This window comes from Oryza glaberrima, chromosome 1 (genome assembly GCF_000147395.1).
Source record: "Oryza glaberrima chromosome 1, OglaRS2, whole genome shotgun sequence".
In the NCBI taxonomy this organism is placed as follows: Eukaryota; Viridiplantae; Streptophyta; class Magnoliopsida; order Poales; family Poaceae; genus Oryza; species Oryza glaberrima.
The window spans coordinates 29,247,545-29,261,032 of NC_068326.1; the positions used below are offsets into that span (position 1 = coordinate 29,247,545).

The 13,488-nt window shown below is 45.8% G+C and overlaps 2 protein-coding genes across 2 annotated transcripts; both read right to left on the reverse strand.

Annotated features, from left to right (window-relative positions):
- Positions 1–4,374: 4,374 nt before the first annotated feature.
- Positions 4,375–5,584, reverse strand: LOC127760071 (uncharacterized). The gene is made up of 2 exons (XM_052284280.1): positions 5,081–5,584; positions 4,375–5,006 (listed from the first exon to the last, which is right to left on the reverse strand). The coding sequence occupies exons 1-2, from the start codon at positions 5,491–5,493 to the stop codon at positions 4,538–4,540; spliced, it is 882 nt and encodes a 293-aa protein (XP_052140240.1). The 5' UTR covers positions 5,494–5,584; the 3' UTR covers positions 4,375–4,537.
- A 3,625-nt stretch (positions 5,585–9,209) lies between these two features.
- LOC127768939 (dof zinc finger protein 5) lies at positions 9,210–10,457 on the reverse strand. The gene has a single exon (XM_052294612.1). The coding sequence runs from the start codon at positions 10,174–10,176 to the stop codon at positions 9,547–9,549; it is 630 nt and encodes a 209-aa protein (XP_052150572.1). The 5' UTR covers positions 10,177–10,457; the 3' UTR covers positions 9,210–9,546.
- Positions 10,458–13,488: the final 3,031 nt, after the last annotated feature.

The following is a 13,488-nucleotide window of genomic DNA, read 5'->3' on the forward strand; positions in this document are numbered from 1 at the left end:
CCTATATATACACGACGCGACACTTTGCCATGGCCATGTGATGCAGCAACGACTACCCTGTCCGGAAAGCAAGGGAAGGACGGTTCAACTGCCAGGGGTCGGCGTGAAGGAGAATCAGTTGACGAACTTATTTTACGCTAAACTGCACCGACTACGTCCTTCCCCACATATTCCGCGCGCGGCCTTGTCCCCGTCAGCGTCAGCGCGTTTCGTCGGAGCGAAGCGCGGGCGCGGGGCGGCGGGGACGGAGGGGTGAGACGAGCCGTTGCGCGCGTGGTCTGCGACGTCGTCCAGCTCACTGGAGCGGCAACCGCAAGCGCACGGTGTGTTCACGCACGCGGGTGCTGCTGCTGCAGCTGCACGTCTCGGATCTGCCTACACGCGGGGGAGTACGGTGGCTGGCGCCGCCCGCGCTGGATCCTGTCCCCCTTGCTAAATACTCTCGCTGCATATATGATCCAACCAATGCCCAGACAGGCAGACAGCCCATCGGGCGATGGCGCGTTGACAAAGTGAAAGGTCAGAACTCAGAGGGTTCAGAAGGAACATTTGGGATAAGTAACTATGGGCTGGGCTGCAAGCAAGCACGGGCCAAGACGCCAAGTAGACTTGTACTCCTATGTGGAGATCACCAGCCCTTTGCCTTTTCCTGGTCTGGATACTTCACGTGAATCAACCAAGTTTGGGCCGTGGACAGTGTGAAGGAACTTAGAGCCGGTTTGGCAACGCTCCATCTAAAAAGGGAGTGGAGTAGACACAGATGCAAACTAAAAGAGTGGAGCGGGGTTCGGGTCATCTCATATCACCACTCTGGATTACACCCCTAGAGTTAGATTTATGAGTTAGGGCCTTATCAAACAGTCTCTTACAGTTTCAGAGATTGTACTAACAAAATTTCATCGCGAGCAAAATAGTGTCAGTCATGCTTTAGCTAGTAGAGGTCGCCGAGAGTCTTTAACGGCATTTTGGCCAGATGATTCTTGTAATTTCATTTCGCTCCTTGTCTGTAACGACTCTATAGATGAGTAATTCATCACTTTCCCTGAAAAAAAAGTCTCTTACAGTTTCTGTTTTTCAACTCCATTGTTTTACCCCAACCATTTTTTATGGGACTTTCTATAGGGCATTTAACACTTTTTTGTGGCCAAAACACTCGAATTTTTCATCCACGGGATCCGACATTAACTATCATGGTTAAGTGGCTAACGAGCCTATCCGTGAAGTGGGAACCGACATCCCACCATCGGCTGCTCGAGGCCTCCAGTGACACATCATCACGGCCGGACGACCCAAGTAATCGACAATATACCGCAATGCAACATTTGTGAGGTTGTGATACACCCGAAAGGAGGCAGGTTGGAAGCCTGGGTTGTCGTGAACAGGGTTAAGCTCGGGGTCTCTCCTCAGGTTGTTGCAAGCTGGGATCCGAGCTCGGGGCTTGTTCATCCCTTGCCCCTAAGTTCGGCGTCTTGTGCTGCTCGGAGACATCAACAACGTGTTAATGGCAATGAGACACGGCGCGCTGTTGTGCTCTTATGTATGCAAGCTTTGCATTAAATACGATGAAAAAATTATCCACTCATGTGCGACTGGAACGACAGAATGGTTCCTGCACAGCCATCCCACACACCATCATCACCCCTATGGGGATGGGGCGTGGGTTGTCAGGCTACATGGTTGACTAACATGCCCCCCGATAGGTCCCACCACCTTTCTCTACATCTCTCCACCTGATGTTGACAAACGGTCCCCTTCATCGGCCTTCAGGTTCCAGCCTTTTTCTATCCCAATCTTTCTCCAACCGCGCGAGACATATGATAGATCAACACGGCCTCTTCGCAAGTTTGGACCCATGGAGGCTCATAAGGGGCCAACGTTTGGGTCCATTTGTCTACAAGTGGCAAGACTTCGCAATGTCATTGTAAGTTAGACGATGAATGAAAGATCAAAGAAAGAACGCTGTAGGAGTAGGGTATTGTGCTCTACGCCGTCTGCACCTATATAACCGATTAAGTCTCATTTACTTCCGCAACATATCCTGTCCTGCACTCCTGCTCCCTGGGCCAAAATCACGAGAGGAGGGAGGGGGTTCCATCCCAACCTGCTACACGAATATTGGAGTGAATCAGAAGTCCCAAAAATTATCTCCAGATATTGAGCTGTAACTTTTAACAGATCATATGGCCAACGAGCTGGCTCATTAGTGTTTTCTATCTATTCTGTACTCCCATGACAATATATAATTATGTATGTTAATAGAAAAGGAGTTGAGTATTGGGATGCTTCCTTCTTGTTGCTAGCGAGGGACACTTACTTCTACCACCCGATTTTTAGCAAAATTTTACGAAGCTTCAAAATAATTAGACTAATACGTACTCCCTCAGTAAAAAAAAACGCTAACTTCTGACTATAAACCTAGACATAGTCTATATCCAGATTCTTAGCTAGAAGTTGATTTTTTATGGGATGAAGGGAGTATATATCTTTTAACTTCCTATTTAACTACAATTTTATTTTGTTTACCTTAAGTTTTAATAGTGGAATTTGATTTGCTATATAAATTATAGCTTATGTTTCCATAGATACAGTTGTATTTTATATATAATATATTATGACAGTGTAACTAAATTCGATATGTAATTATTAACTTAGAAACATTGCTATTAATTTAGATTATCCAAGTAGAATTAAGAAGGCACGTATGGATACAATCCGAGTAAACCTCATTGGACCTGAATAGGACTATGTTTCTATTTTCTTATCTGAGAAACTTTTCTTATCTACTCAAGACTATTGTCATATGTATGAGGCTTCATTCCGTGTAAGATCTGATATATAGTAGGTCATGTCGAGGTTAGTACACAAGTACTGGGTATCAAATATCTAGAACACTAACAACACACTCACAAAATATGCTTATCGTCGCAAAATAAGTTCATTTTTCAATCATCTAACACATCTCTACTATTATAAAAATTAAAGATGTTTTCCGTCAAAATTTTGGTACGTCATCCGTATTTGAGTCAGATTTTCAATGCTCGTATCTAATTCGACATGAGTTAGAATAACTATTATATATACCCCTTCCTAGCCCAACCCCTCCGCATCCTAGCCCAACCGAACCGCCCCACACCATCCCGCCGCCTCGTCCCGCGTGCCCCTCCCCCGATCGATGTCTTTTTTTTCTCTCTTTTTTGTTTTCTTTTTCTTCTTTTCTTTCTCTCAATAATTTGAATAATCAAAATTTCAATATTTGGTCGACAATGTATAGCAAAAAAAAAACCCATGCGTCAACTTATAGAATAGTCACCTAATCGATGGGATTTTTCGTGTGATGACGCATGAAACGAGCGCAACCAGGTTCAATGCTATATATGATTTTGACTTTGTTTTGCCATTATTCTATTTGTCTTGTTTCGGTTTGTCATCTAAATTGACAGAATTTTTATCAATCGCGAAAATTATTTTCACCTGTTGCAACACACAGTCTTTTTTCTATTATCAGTAAAAATAAAAGGAGTAGAATACCATCGCTCTTATACGGAGGGTGTAGAAGCAGATGGACTTGGTGCCTCAGATATTTCGACAGCTGTTTTGCTCCTTTTTGACAAGTGGCTGCTAGTACCGCTATTTACGCTTTACAGCTTTTAGATGTCAGATGTCCGATCCCAACACAGTTATTAGAGCAAGTACAATAGCATGCTACAAGTCAGTTGTAAGCACAAGAGAAGAGAAGAGAAGAGAAGAGAGAAGGAAAGCGGGCTACAGATTTGTAGCCAGCTGCAACACTCACTATAATACATTGTGTGTGTATGAGAGATGGGATCATATATTAATAATGTAGCATATGTTTATAGATAACTATTGTATGAATGAGCTATTATATTGGTTATAGATGAATTGGAAGCATTAGTTGGCTATACTATTAAACTTGCTCTTACTGCCTCCCTCTAAACATTTCAATGTGCAACTACAAGTACTCCATTCGTAGAAAAAAAATAAACCAACAAAAAATTGGATGGAACATTTTCTGGTAAACTAAATCTGGATAAATTCTCATAAATTGGTTTATTTGAGAAGGAGGGAGTACTCGCCACGCAAATGTGTTTGGCTTGCTGAACATAGATGTATACGTTAAAACAGTTTATTAGGAAATAAAAAAATAATTTATAAGTAAAACTTTTGTATACTTTCTCCGTCCCAAAAAAAGCCAATCTCGTACTAGGATGTGATAATAATTCTGGACATACTCTATGTACAAATTCATTGTATTAGAAGGTGTCCTATCCTAGTACGAGATTGGTTTTCTTTGGACGGAAGGAGTATGTATTTAGAACCTTAGAAGTCAATATAAAAAAATTAATTGGATCCATACCATTGCAAATTTGCCTATTAAAAAATATCATTACAATTCGTATATTCGTATCCGTGCAATTGGAATTTTACAAAATTAGAACAGTGTCACCGCCGTAACGTTTTTCATTCATCTCCTTTCTTTTCCGTCTTCTTTCTTCTTTCTCCCATCTTCTTCCCGAAGTCAAGCCAGCGAACCAGTCCTCGGAATCCTTGGAGCTTGGAGGAGGAAAGCGAGCGAGCTCACTGGCGAGGTGAACAAACTCAACCATGGCAGGCGACGGCGGCGAGGGGAAGGTGGCGTGCGTGGCGTGGATCCAGCGCTGGGAGGAGAAGGCGACATGGGTCTTCGCGGCGTACGGGCAGGCGGGGTCAAGAGGCAGGGTGGCGGCGGCGCATGCCGTGGGGGGTGCTCGGTTTCGACTCCAATGAGTGCTCCCTCTCCGAACCCCTTGTATGAGAGCTCCCTCTTCTCCTCCGAGCTCCAAGGATTGGCGACGCAGCATGCGACGTGATGAGCTTTCAGGACCTGCTCCGCGACATGGAGGCCAACGTGCTGCAGTCGGCGCCGCCGCCGGCGCAAGAGGTGGTGCAGGGTGTCTTGCAAGACCTGCTCTGCAACATGGAGGCCAGCGTGTCTTCCAGGACCCCCCCTGCGCATGACACGTCCTGTCAGGTGAGCAGAATAGGATAACCTTTCAAGAACAAGAGTGGCGGTGACGGCTACTTCTCCTTTGACGACGGCTCGTGTTGCGCGCTTTGTCCCCGCGCCTCCTCAGCCTTCTCTGCGCCACACCGCCGTGCGTCATCTCCTTGCTGCCACGTGGACTCGTTCCTCTCGCCTTTCCTCGCCGTCGCCAAGCCGGCGAGCGCGCACAACATGCCCTCCGTCTTGTCCGCCGCGAAGCCCTTTGCTTTTGCAGATGCGCCGCCGCTGCTAGGCCCGGTGATCTTGTCGCGGACAGCACCGAGGAAGGACTGCACGCTCTCCTGCACGGTGGCCAGCATGTCGCCACCGCGCCGGGCTCCTGATTCAGACGAGTCGGTGGCCTCCTGCTCCAAGCTGGCCATGGACTTCGAGGTCATCGTGAACGAGTAACAGAAGATTGATCGACACATCGCGGCAAGAAACCACCGCATTCTGAGGATTGCTTCACTAGCTTGACTCCGGAAGAATATGAGAGAAAGAAGGAAGAATACGGAAAATGAAGGCAATAGACGGAAAACGCGACGACAGAGTAACGGTTCTAATTTTGTAAAATTCTAGTGGCATGGCTACAAATATAAGAATTACAATGATATTTTTTGAATAGACAAATTTATAATGGCGTAGATCCAATTAAACCATTAAAAAACTACGCTAAAAACATCTTAAAATTAACTTCCAAAATTAAGTTTAAAAAATTTTAACTTTGGCTTTGATTTATTAGGCCAACCGATAGAGTCCTTAATGTGTCGCCGTTATCTGGATATTTCTAGCTAGTTGACTGTATAAACTGAGAAGAATACTCATACAATTCTACCTTCAAACCTAAGCTTGATTTGGCCAAACAATAATTATCGTGTGAAAAGATGATCGCTTCCTTGTCATATTGACAGTGGCACCTTTGACAGTTTCAAGCTAATGGACAAATGAGAATGGAAAAGTTGAAGCTGTTCGTGTATACATGGATCAAAGTATTCATATGTGCTGGGGTATCTTTTCGAAGAAATGTACCGGGTTATCTTTTTCAGCTTTAGTCCATGTTTTTGTCCTTTTTCTTTTCAGAAAAGCTGGAATACTGCCGGTTGAAGAAAAGCAAAACTTTCTGGGCCATTTATATCTTCTCGTACAAAAGTCAAAATCACGTTCCAACAGAAGGTACCGGGTTGGTACTGTTCACAACTGATACTGTAGCTTGTAGTAGCAATCACTGCAGTCTTGCTTAATTACCATTGAGCAGTACACATCGTAATATTTAGTACGTGCAACGGTAGGTTTCACTCTTTGAATGAACTGCCAGTTTAGTAGTTCCACCTTACATCATGCTTAATTATTGCGAAGGAACACAATCCAGTGGTACTATTTGTCTAGAGTGGTATATTTGAATCTATGAGCTAATTCAAGGCTAAAAGGTGGAGAGAGAGAGAGTAGAGAGAGAGGAGAGAGAGGGAGAGAGATGTGCTTTTTTATGGTCCCCACATAAAATTAGCCCCATTCGCACCTTTTATGTTTTTAGTTTAGCCCCTCTCTCCCAAACACCCCCTTGGAGAGGCTAATATTTTAAGGGGGGCTAATTCACTTTAGCCTCAAATTAGCCCACATGTTTGGATCCTTGAGGGCTAATTCAGAGCTAAAAGGTGGGGGCTAATAATTAGCCCATGGAAACAAACATGGCCTAAACATTAGCTCTCAAAATTAGCCCTGAGCTAGGCCCTATCTGGTTCCATGGGCTAATGTTTAGCCCTCACCTTTTAGCCTTACATTAGCCCTCAAGGATCCAAACAGGTGGGCTAATTTTGAGCTAATGTGAATTAGCCCCACTCAAAACATTAGCCCCTCCAAGGGATGCTAATGGGGCTAATTTTGTGTGGGGACCATCAAAAAGCAGTTCTCTCTCCTCTCTTTCTACTCTCTCTCCACCTTTTAGCCTTGAATTAGCCCATGGATCTAAACATACCACCTAGACTAATGTTTAGCCTACCAATTCATGACTAAACATTAGCTCTCAAAATTAGTCCTGAGCTAATCTTCTAAACAGGGTCATAATCTTCTAAACATGGCCTTACTTGACATGTATCCCGGGTGTTGTCAACACACCATTAGCTCAGCACAACAATAGCTCCTCTGATGCCTACATGTATCCGTTTTTCTGGGGCTCTCTCTAATAGCTGCCTTAATTGCAGATGAACGCAACCCCCTGCATGGCCCGTTCTCGCATTGATTAACAAATAATGACCCATTAGTTCCTCGTAGCAGCATCAGATCAGGTCCATATCCAAGTTAACGACCAGAGCGCAGCAAGCCGGCCAAATCCTCCATCCGGATCGATCGGTCACGTACCCATCCATCATTCGTTTCCATCCACCGACGTGTGGTTCCAAAATCGGCGCGGCATGTACGTATTCCGTAACATGTGTGGCTACGCGATCCGCAGGTCGTTTTTAGACGCGGCGCGCACGGTGTGGGTTGTTCGGTTGTTCCGGTCCTTTTTGCGTTATCGTTGCCGAGAAAACGAAGGCGGTGAAAGGACACATGTAAGCCGCCCTGAGGTTTACCACTTTACCGGCGAAAGCGACCGAATCGGCAGTTCGACATGAGGAGAACGTATACCAAGCTAGCAGTAGTCGAGTAGAGATAGCTAGTACCACACCAGTAGTAGTACTCTATCCACACGGTAAGTTTACCGTCAGTTTCGCCTACTTTTGTTGCAGATTCCTTTACCGGGGGCCGGGGGACGAAACTGCACGTCGTGGCGGCCGGTGCACTTTTGGGCGGGCGGGATAGCGTTAGCTTTCTCCGGCCGGCGCTGACGTTACAACGTGACACCTATTTGCTGCAGATAAGCACTCCGTATCGGTACGGGCGATTTGGACCATGCATCAGCTCCCTCTTTGGTACGTGCAGTGGGAGAAAGAGAGCTGCATTCGGAAGCTACACCTGCTGGTACTACAAGCTCGACGTGTCGCATTGGCGCCATAGGCCACTTGCACGGCCGCAGCCACGGGCACATCACGGCTTAACTCCGTTTTAAAGATGAAGCACATCAACGGTTTAATTAGCCGCTCTGATGAAATGGAAAGCCAGAAGTTAGCTAGGTATACACACGTCACCCAGCAGTGGACCTGTGGCTGTGGCCTGTGGGGATGACCTCGACTCCGGCCCAGCAGCGAAAAGGTCCCGGCGCCGCAGTCCGTCCGTCCGTCCGTCCCAACTCCCAAGTCCCAACCATGCGAGCGAGCGAGCAGTGAAATCTGCGCAAAAGGGCAGTGAAATCTGCGCAAAAGGCCAGCGGCGCTTTCGTGCGCGCCTACATAAAGTAATTTTGCGAGTATTAAAGCCGGGGGGAGGAAAGAAGGGGAAAGAAAGAAGACTGTTCAAAAGGATCCCCGGGGCTTGACCCTGACAAGTTGACGGTTGGAATATTTATCTCCTGGCCCTTTTGGAAAAGCTTCCATTATGGCTCTTTTGCTGTGCATTGATGGCCAGTAAGTCACCAGTCAGGTGCCTGTCCCCATGCCGTCCAGCTCTCTCTTGGTGTTGCGAGAGAAACTTCCCAAAAGGAAGTGGTGAAAAAGTGCCACGAAGGTTTACCGAAACGTGAGTGTAGGAACACCCACTTTTGGGCCATCCATCCACTGTGCAGTCAAAGCCGAGAAAGATTAAAAAAAAACGGAAATGAGCACGGGAATTATAAATCCGCCACCAACTTGGCATGCAGCATGCTCCATCAATCAAAGATTAAAAATCCTTTGCATGAACAAGCAAGCAACCAAGCAAAAGGATATAACAGCAGCAAAGAAAACCAAGTCCTGGTGCTTATTTGACCTCAGCAGCAGAGAAAGTAAAATCTTATCCGTGGCGTTTACTGAGCAGGCTCTACCTACTCTACATGCCAAGAAAAGTGCTGCTAGGCTCTGCAGTGCACACGGTGTACCACCAGAAGAACAAATTCAGCGATAAGCAAATTAGCGTTGGATCGATCGATCGATCGATCTCATGCCACCAGTTCCCAGAAAATAAGAGGACACAAAACTCTCGCGCGGTGACTTGCGAGATCCGAATAAGGACAGGCATGGGGCCGCGTCGCATTCCGCCAAGCCGAGAAAGCGTATGGCAGCGCGCATAGCATAGTGACACACGTTGGACGGACAGATTTTCCACGGAGTTCGCAACTTGCCTCCGCAACCTCATCACTTCCATTCTTACATTACACCCGCAACCTTAGAAAACAACAAAAGGAGAAAGAGGAAGAAACAAACTACTAGCAGGAGAGTAGTAGTAAGGAGAGAGAAGCTGCATGCTATGATGGTGGTACTAGCAAGAGGAGAAAAGAAAAAAAAGAAAGAAAAGCCCATTCGATATCTCCATCTCCCATGTGTTTGTGTAAGCCTCACGTACAAGCAAGCCAAGCTAGCCTCCGCAACCCAGCTGCAGCAAGTCAAAGGGAAGCTATATCCAAGCCGGTTGGTTCGACTGGATGCATGGCGGGATCAAAACGGGCGGTCCGGGGTGACCGGCCACCGGTCGGTGTAGACCGGCGACGGGGAGGTTGGGGAGGACGGGTTGGGGAAGCCGAGGACGAAGCCGGCGGCCGCGCGGTGGTGGTGGTGATGGTGGGCGACCGCGAGGGGGCCCAGGGGACGGTTCTTGCGGCGGCCGGCGCCGACGGGGACGTTGCGGAGCGCGCCGCCGGCCGTCCAGTAGCGGTGGCAGGCCTTGCAGAAGTGGCGCGGCTGGTTGACGTTGTAGTTGTTGAAGTAGCAGAACTTGGTGTCACGGCTCCGGCACCGCGGGCACGGCAGCGGCGCCGCGGCGGCCGCACGCGCCTCGGCCGAGTCCTGCAACCGCCGCTGCGTCGGCTGCCCCGCCGCGTCCCCGCCCCCCTGCCGTTGCTCCTCGTCGCGGTCCGCGGCCTCCCGCTTGATCGACGCGCGCTGCCCCGACGTAGCAGCAGCCGGGACACGCTGCTCCTCCTCCTCCTCCGGTTCAACCTTCTCCCGGGCCACGACGAAGCCCTGCGCCTTGTCCTGTGTCCCCTCGGAAACGCCGCACTGCATGATGACCTTGCCGAACAGCTTGAACCCGCCGGCCGCCGGGGCCATCTCGACGTGGGACAGCATCCGAACGCGCCCTGCCTGCGGACCAAGAACCGGAGCGGGCAAGAGAAAGGAGAGGAAGGTAGGCAAGCAGACGACGAGAGAGGCAGCAGGCAGGCAGGGGGAATGAACGAGGGGGTGCGAGGGCCGGGGTCGCTGCTACTTAAATGCCATCAAGCCGAGGAGTAGCGAGACCGGAGAGGAGAATGGGCTTGGGGCGCAGCAGAAAAAGCGCAAAGAAAACGTTACGCGCTGACGCGCGCAGCTAGCACAGTGCCCGCGGATGAATATTTCGTCGAGTTCGTTTCGTCCCGCGGGGGGGGGGGGGGGGGGGGGGGGTACTTTACACCGGTGTGATGCGAAAGCGGGGGCGAGACCGGTGAGTTCGCGGATGGATGGATGGATGGATGATTTGGTTTGCATGTGGGGGATTGTGATTCGAGGGGAATCTCCGGGTTATATAAAGCGAGCTCCAGCTGCTCGCCGATGGTGCGTCGCGGACTCGCGGGTCGTGTGCGCGCGCGGGGCGGCGGGAGAGGCTTTGGGGTGGTGGACCTGGTAACTTCTGTTGCGGAAAAGCGAAGGGATGGGCGCGCCCTCCGATTCGGGTGTGTGGCTGGCGACTGCCTGCCTCGATCTTCTACGCCATGGATGTGTGTATTCCGCGGCTTTACGCTTTGTGCTACATCCAAGGTGGTGTTGCACAGTTGCTGTGGTATCTACGCGGCAACTGCATGTTAAAAATGATTGCACTGGAGAGATAGATAATCACTGTTACAGGTACCCCTCCATTCCATATTATAAATTGCTTAACTTTTTTCGAGCCAAACTTCTTTATGTTTATCTGAGTTTATATAAAAAATAATAACATTTATAACACCAAACTAGTTTCATTAAATACAACTTTAAATATGTTTCGTTAATGTATTTATATTGATGTATTTATATTGTGTTAACATATTATTATATTTTCCTATAAACCTGATCAAACTTAGAAAAGTTTGACTATAAAAAAAAATCGAAAGGACTTGTAGTGTGAAATGGAAGGAGTAGGAGTCTGAGGAACACAACTAAATCCACATGTGACCATTGTACTTTTTTGAACTATCATTCGCACATGCTATTGGGAAAAAAAATCATTCACACCTACTATTGAGAAAATACACAGTATACCATTTGGGTCATGTGTTTTAGTATCATTTTTCTCTTTGTGGTATTTGCTAGGTATCCAATCATGTGACTAAAATTAGAAAAGAAAAATAACTATCTAGGCTTAGCTGTTATTAGGGCATCATCTTCAAGGTCTGGACCAGGGGGGAGGAGGAGAGATGCTGAGATCATAAGCATCACCACCTTCCAAAGTCGGCGAGCTCTTTCTCTCCGACACAATTGATGATTGCCAACGATTTCTCGAAACAAAACCTAAAATAGGGTTTTGAGTTAGAGATTGGATCGGACGTGAACATGAGGGACGATGTGGGTGACAGCCATAGGCGGCAAATAAGTGTCGGAGCCGCTAGAATGACTGAGATTAGAAGTGTGGCATGGAATTTAGTGTGAAGCCAGGACGTAGGAGGGCCTACTTGGCAAGGACTTAAAAAAAATAAGGCACTCTTTAGATCTCACCCTAAAATTTTTCATCCTATCATCACATCGAACGTTTGAACACCTGCATGAAGTGCTAAAAAAATATAGGCTAAAAAATAATTAATTACACATACTGCGACTAATTTGTGAGACGAATCTTTTAAGGCACCTAATTGCTCCATAATTTGACAATGTGATGATACAATAAATATTTGCTAATGACTATTTAATTAGACTTAATAAATTCATCTCGCGGTTTACTAATGGATTCTGTAATTAGTTTTTTTATTAGTGTTTGAACCAGAATTTCACCTGCGACACCCTATATAATACCCGATGTGACACGCAAAACTTTACAGCCTAGATCTAAGCACCCCTAACTAGAAATAGGAGTTACTTTCAAAATGGCAGTCTAACTGAACCAGAATTTCAAGCACATGACTGCTCTAACACATCCACTAAGAGCAAGGATAATGGTGAGCTACAAACAAGCTAAATGCTTATGTGGAAGAGAGAGATAAATAAAAGTGGAGAGTGTTGGCTCTCATGCAAGAGCTAGCTCTACACAAGCTCCAAGAAATATACATTAAATTCATGAGAGATAAAGAGGGAGGATGAAAAAAATAAAGCTAACCTTATAGCTAACCTATTATATATGCTAGCTTTAACATTTGGTAGTGAGCTGTACTACTAAACTTGCTCTAATGCACATGCCCTTTAAGGTAAGAAACGATGTTCCTTTCGACCAACAAAAGAACGGAGTGCTACTTACATGCTGATGCTGGCAGCCAACTAGTATAGCAAATGTGTGTAGGGTATTGAATAAGTACATTGTATACGTGCACACAGGAAACATGTACTCGGAGATTCTAAATAATGCAAGTTTCTACCTATTCATAAACGGCTGCCCACTCTTATGTAGTACTGTTTGCATAGTGTTGCTGTTGAATGAAAAAAAAAAGGGAATTCTAAACTGTCTCCTATACTTTCCTACTACATTTGTTGATTTTTATAGGGCATATATTTTATTTTGAAAAAAGCATTCATAATTACAACTTGACCATTCCCTGATTATAAAACAAACATTTTTAAAAGCGCCTTTAAAATATAAATCTACGTATATGATTTCTATACACTAAATTTCTAATCGGACTAACTTTGATAAATAAAATAAAGTTTGACTACCTTTTATAATCAAAATACTACTACTCCGTACTCCCTCCGTACTCGTAAAGAAAGTCGTTTTGGACAGCGACACGGTCTCCAAAACATAACTTTGACTTCTTGTTTCTATAAAAATATTTATTAAAAAGTGACATATGTATACTTTTATGAAAGTATTTTTTAAAGACAAATCTATTCATATAATTTTTATATTTTTAAACTCAACAACTTGAAAATTATCATGATTTATATTCCCAAGGTTTGACTTAAATATTGTCCTAAACGGCTTTCTTTATGAGTACGGAGGGAGTACATCTTATGAAAAAAAACCAAGAAAATACTATTTAAGTGAAAATTTGCTGATTTATGACCAGATAAAGTGAATTGCCAATAGTGTTTTTTTTTTCAAATAAGAAAAGAGAGCGGCCGATGGATAGCTGTTTGCTCTCTTTTAACAAAGACTTTTTCGGACTGCTCTGATCTTCCAGTGATCATGCAAAAGGCAGCCAGTGATGATACACAAATCTACAGAGAAAACCATGCAGAAAAGGCATCGAAAAAGGTGCTTTAGAGAAAGTCTTGTTC

Coding starts and splice junctions, on each gene's coding strand:
- LOC127760071 (XM_052284280.1), bottom strand. CDS start 5,493: ATGCGGTGGTTTCTTGCCGCGATGTGTCGATCAATCTTCTGTTACTCG. Junction 5,007..5,080: donor GAGCCGTCGTCAAAGGAGAA/GTAGCCGTCACC, acceptor TGTCATGCGCAG/GGGGGGTCCTGGAAGACACG.
- LOC127768939 (XM_052294612.1), bottom strand. CDS start 10,176: ATGCTGTCCCACGTCGAGATGGCCCCGGCGGCCGGCGGGTTCAAGCTG.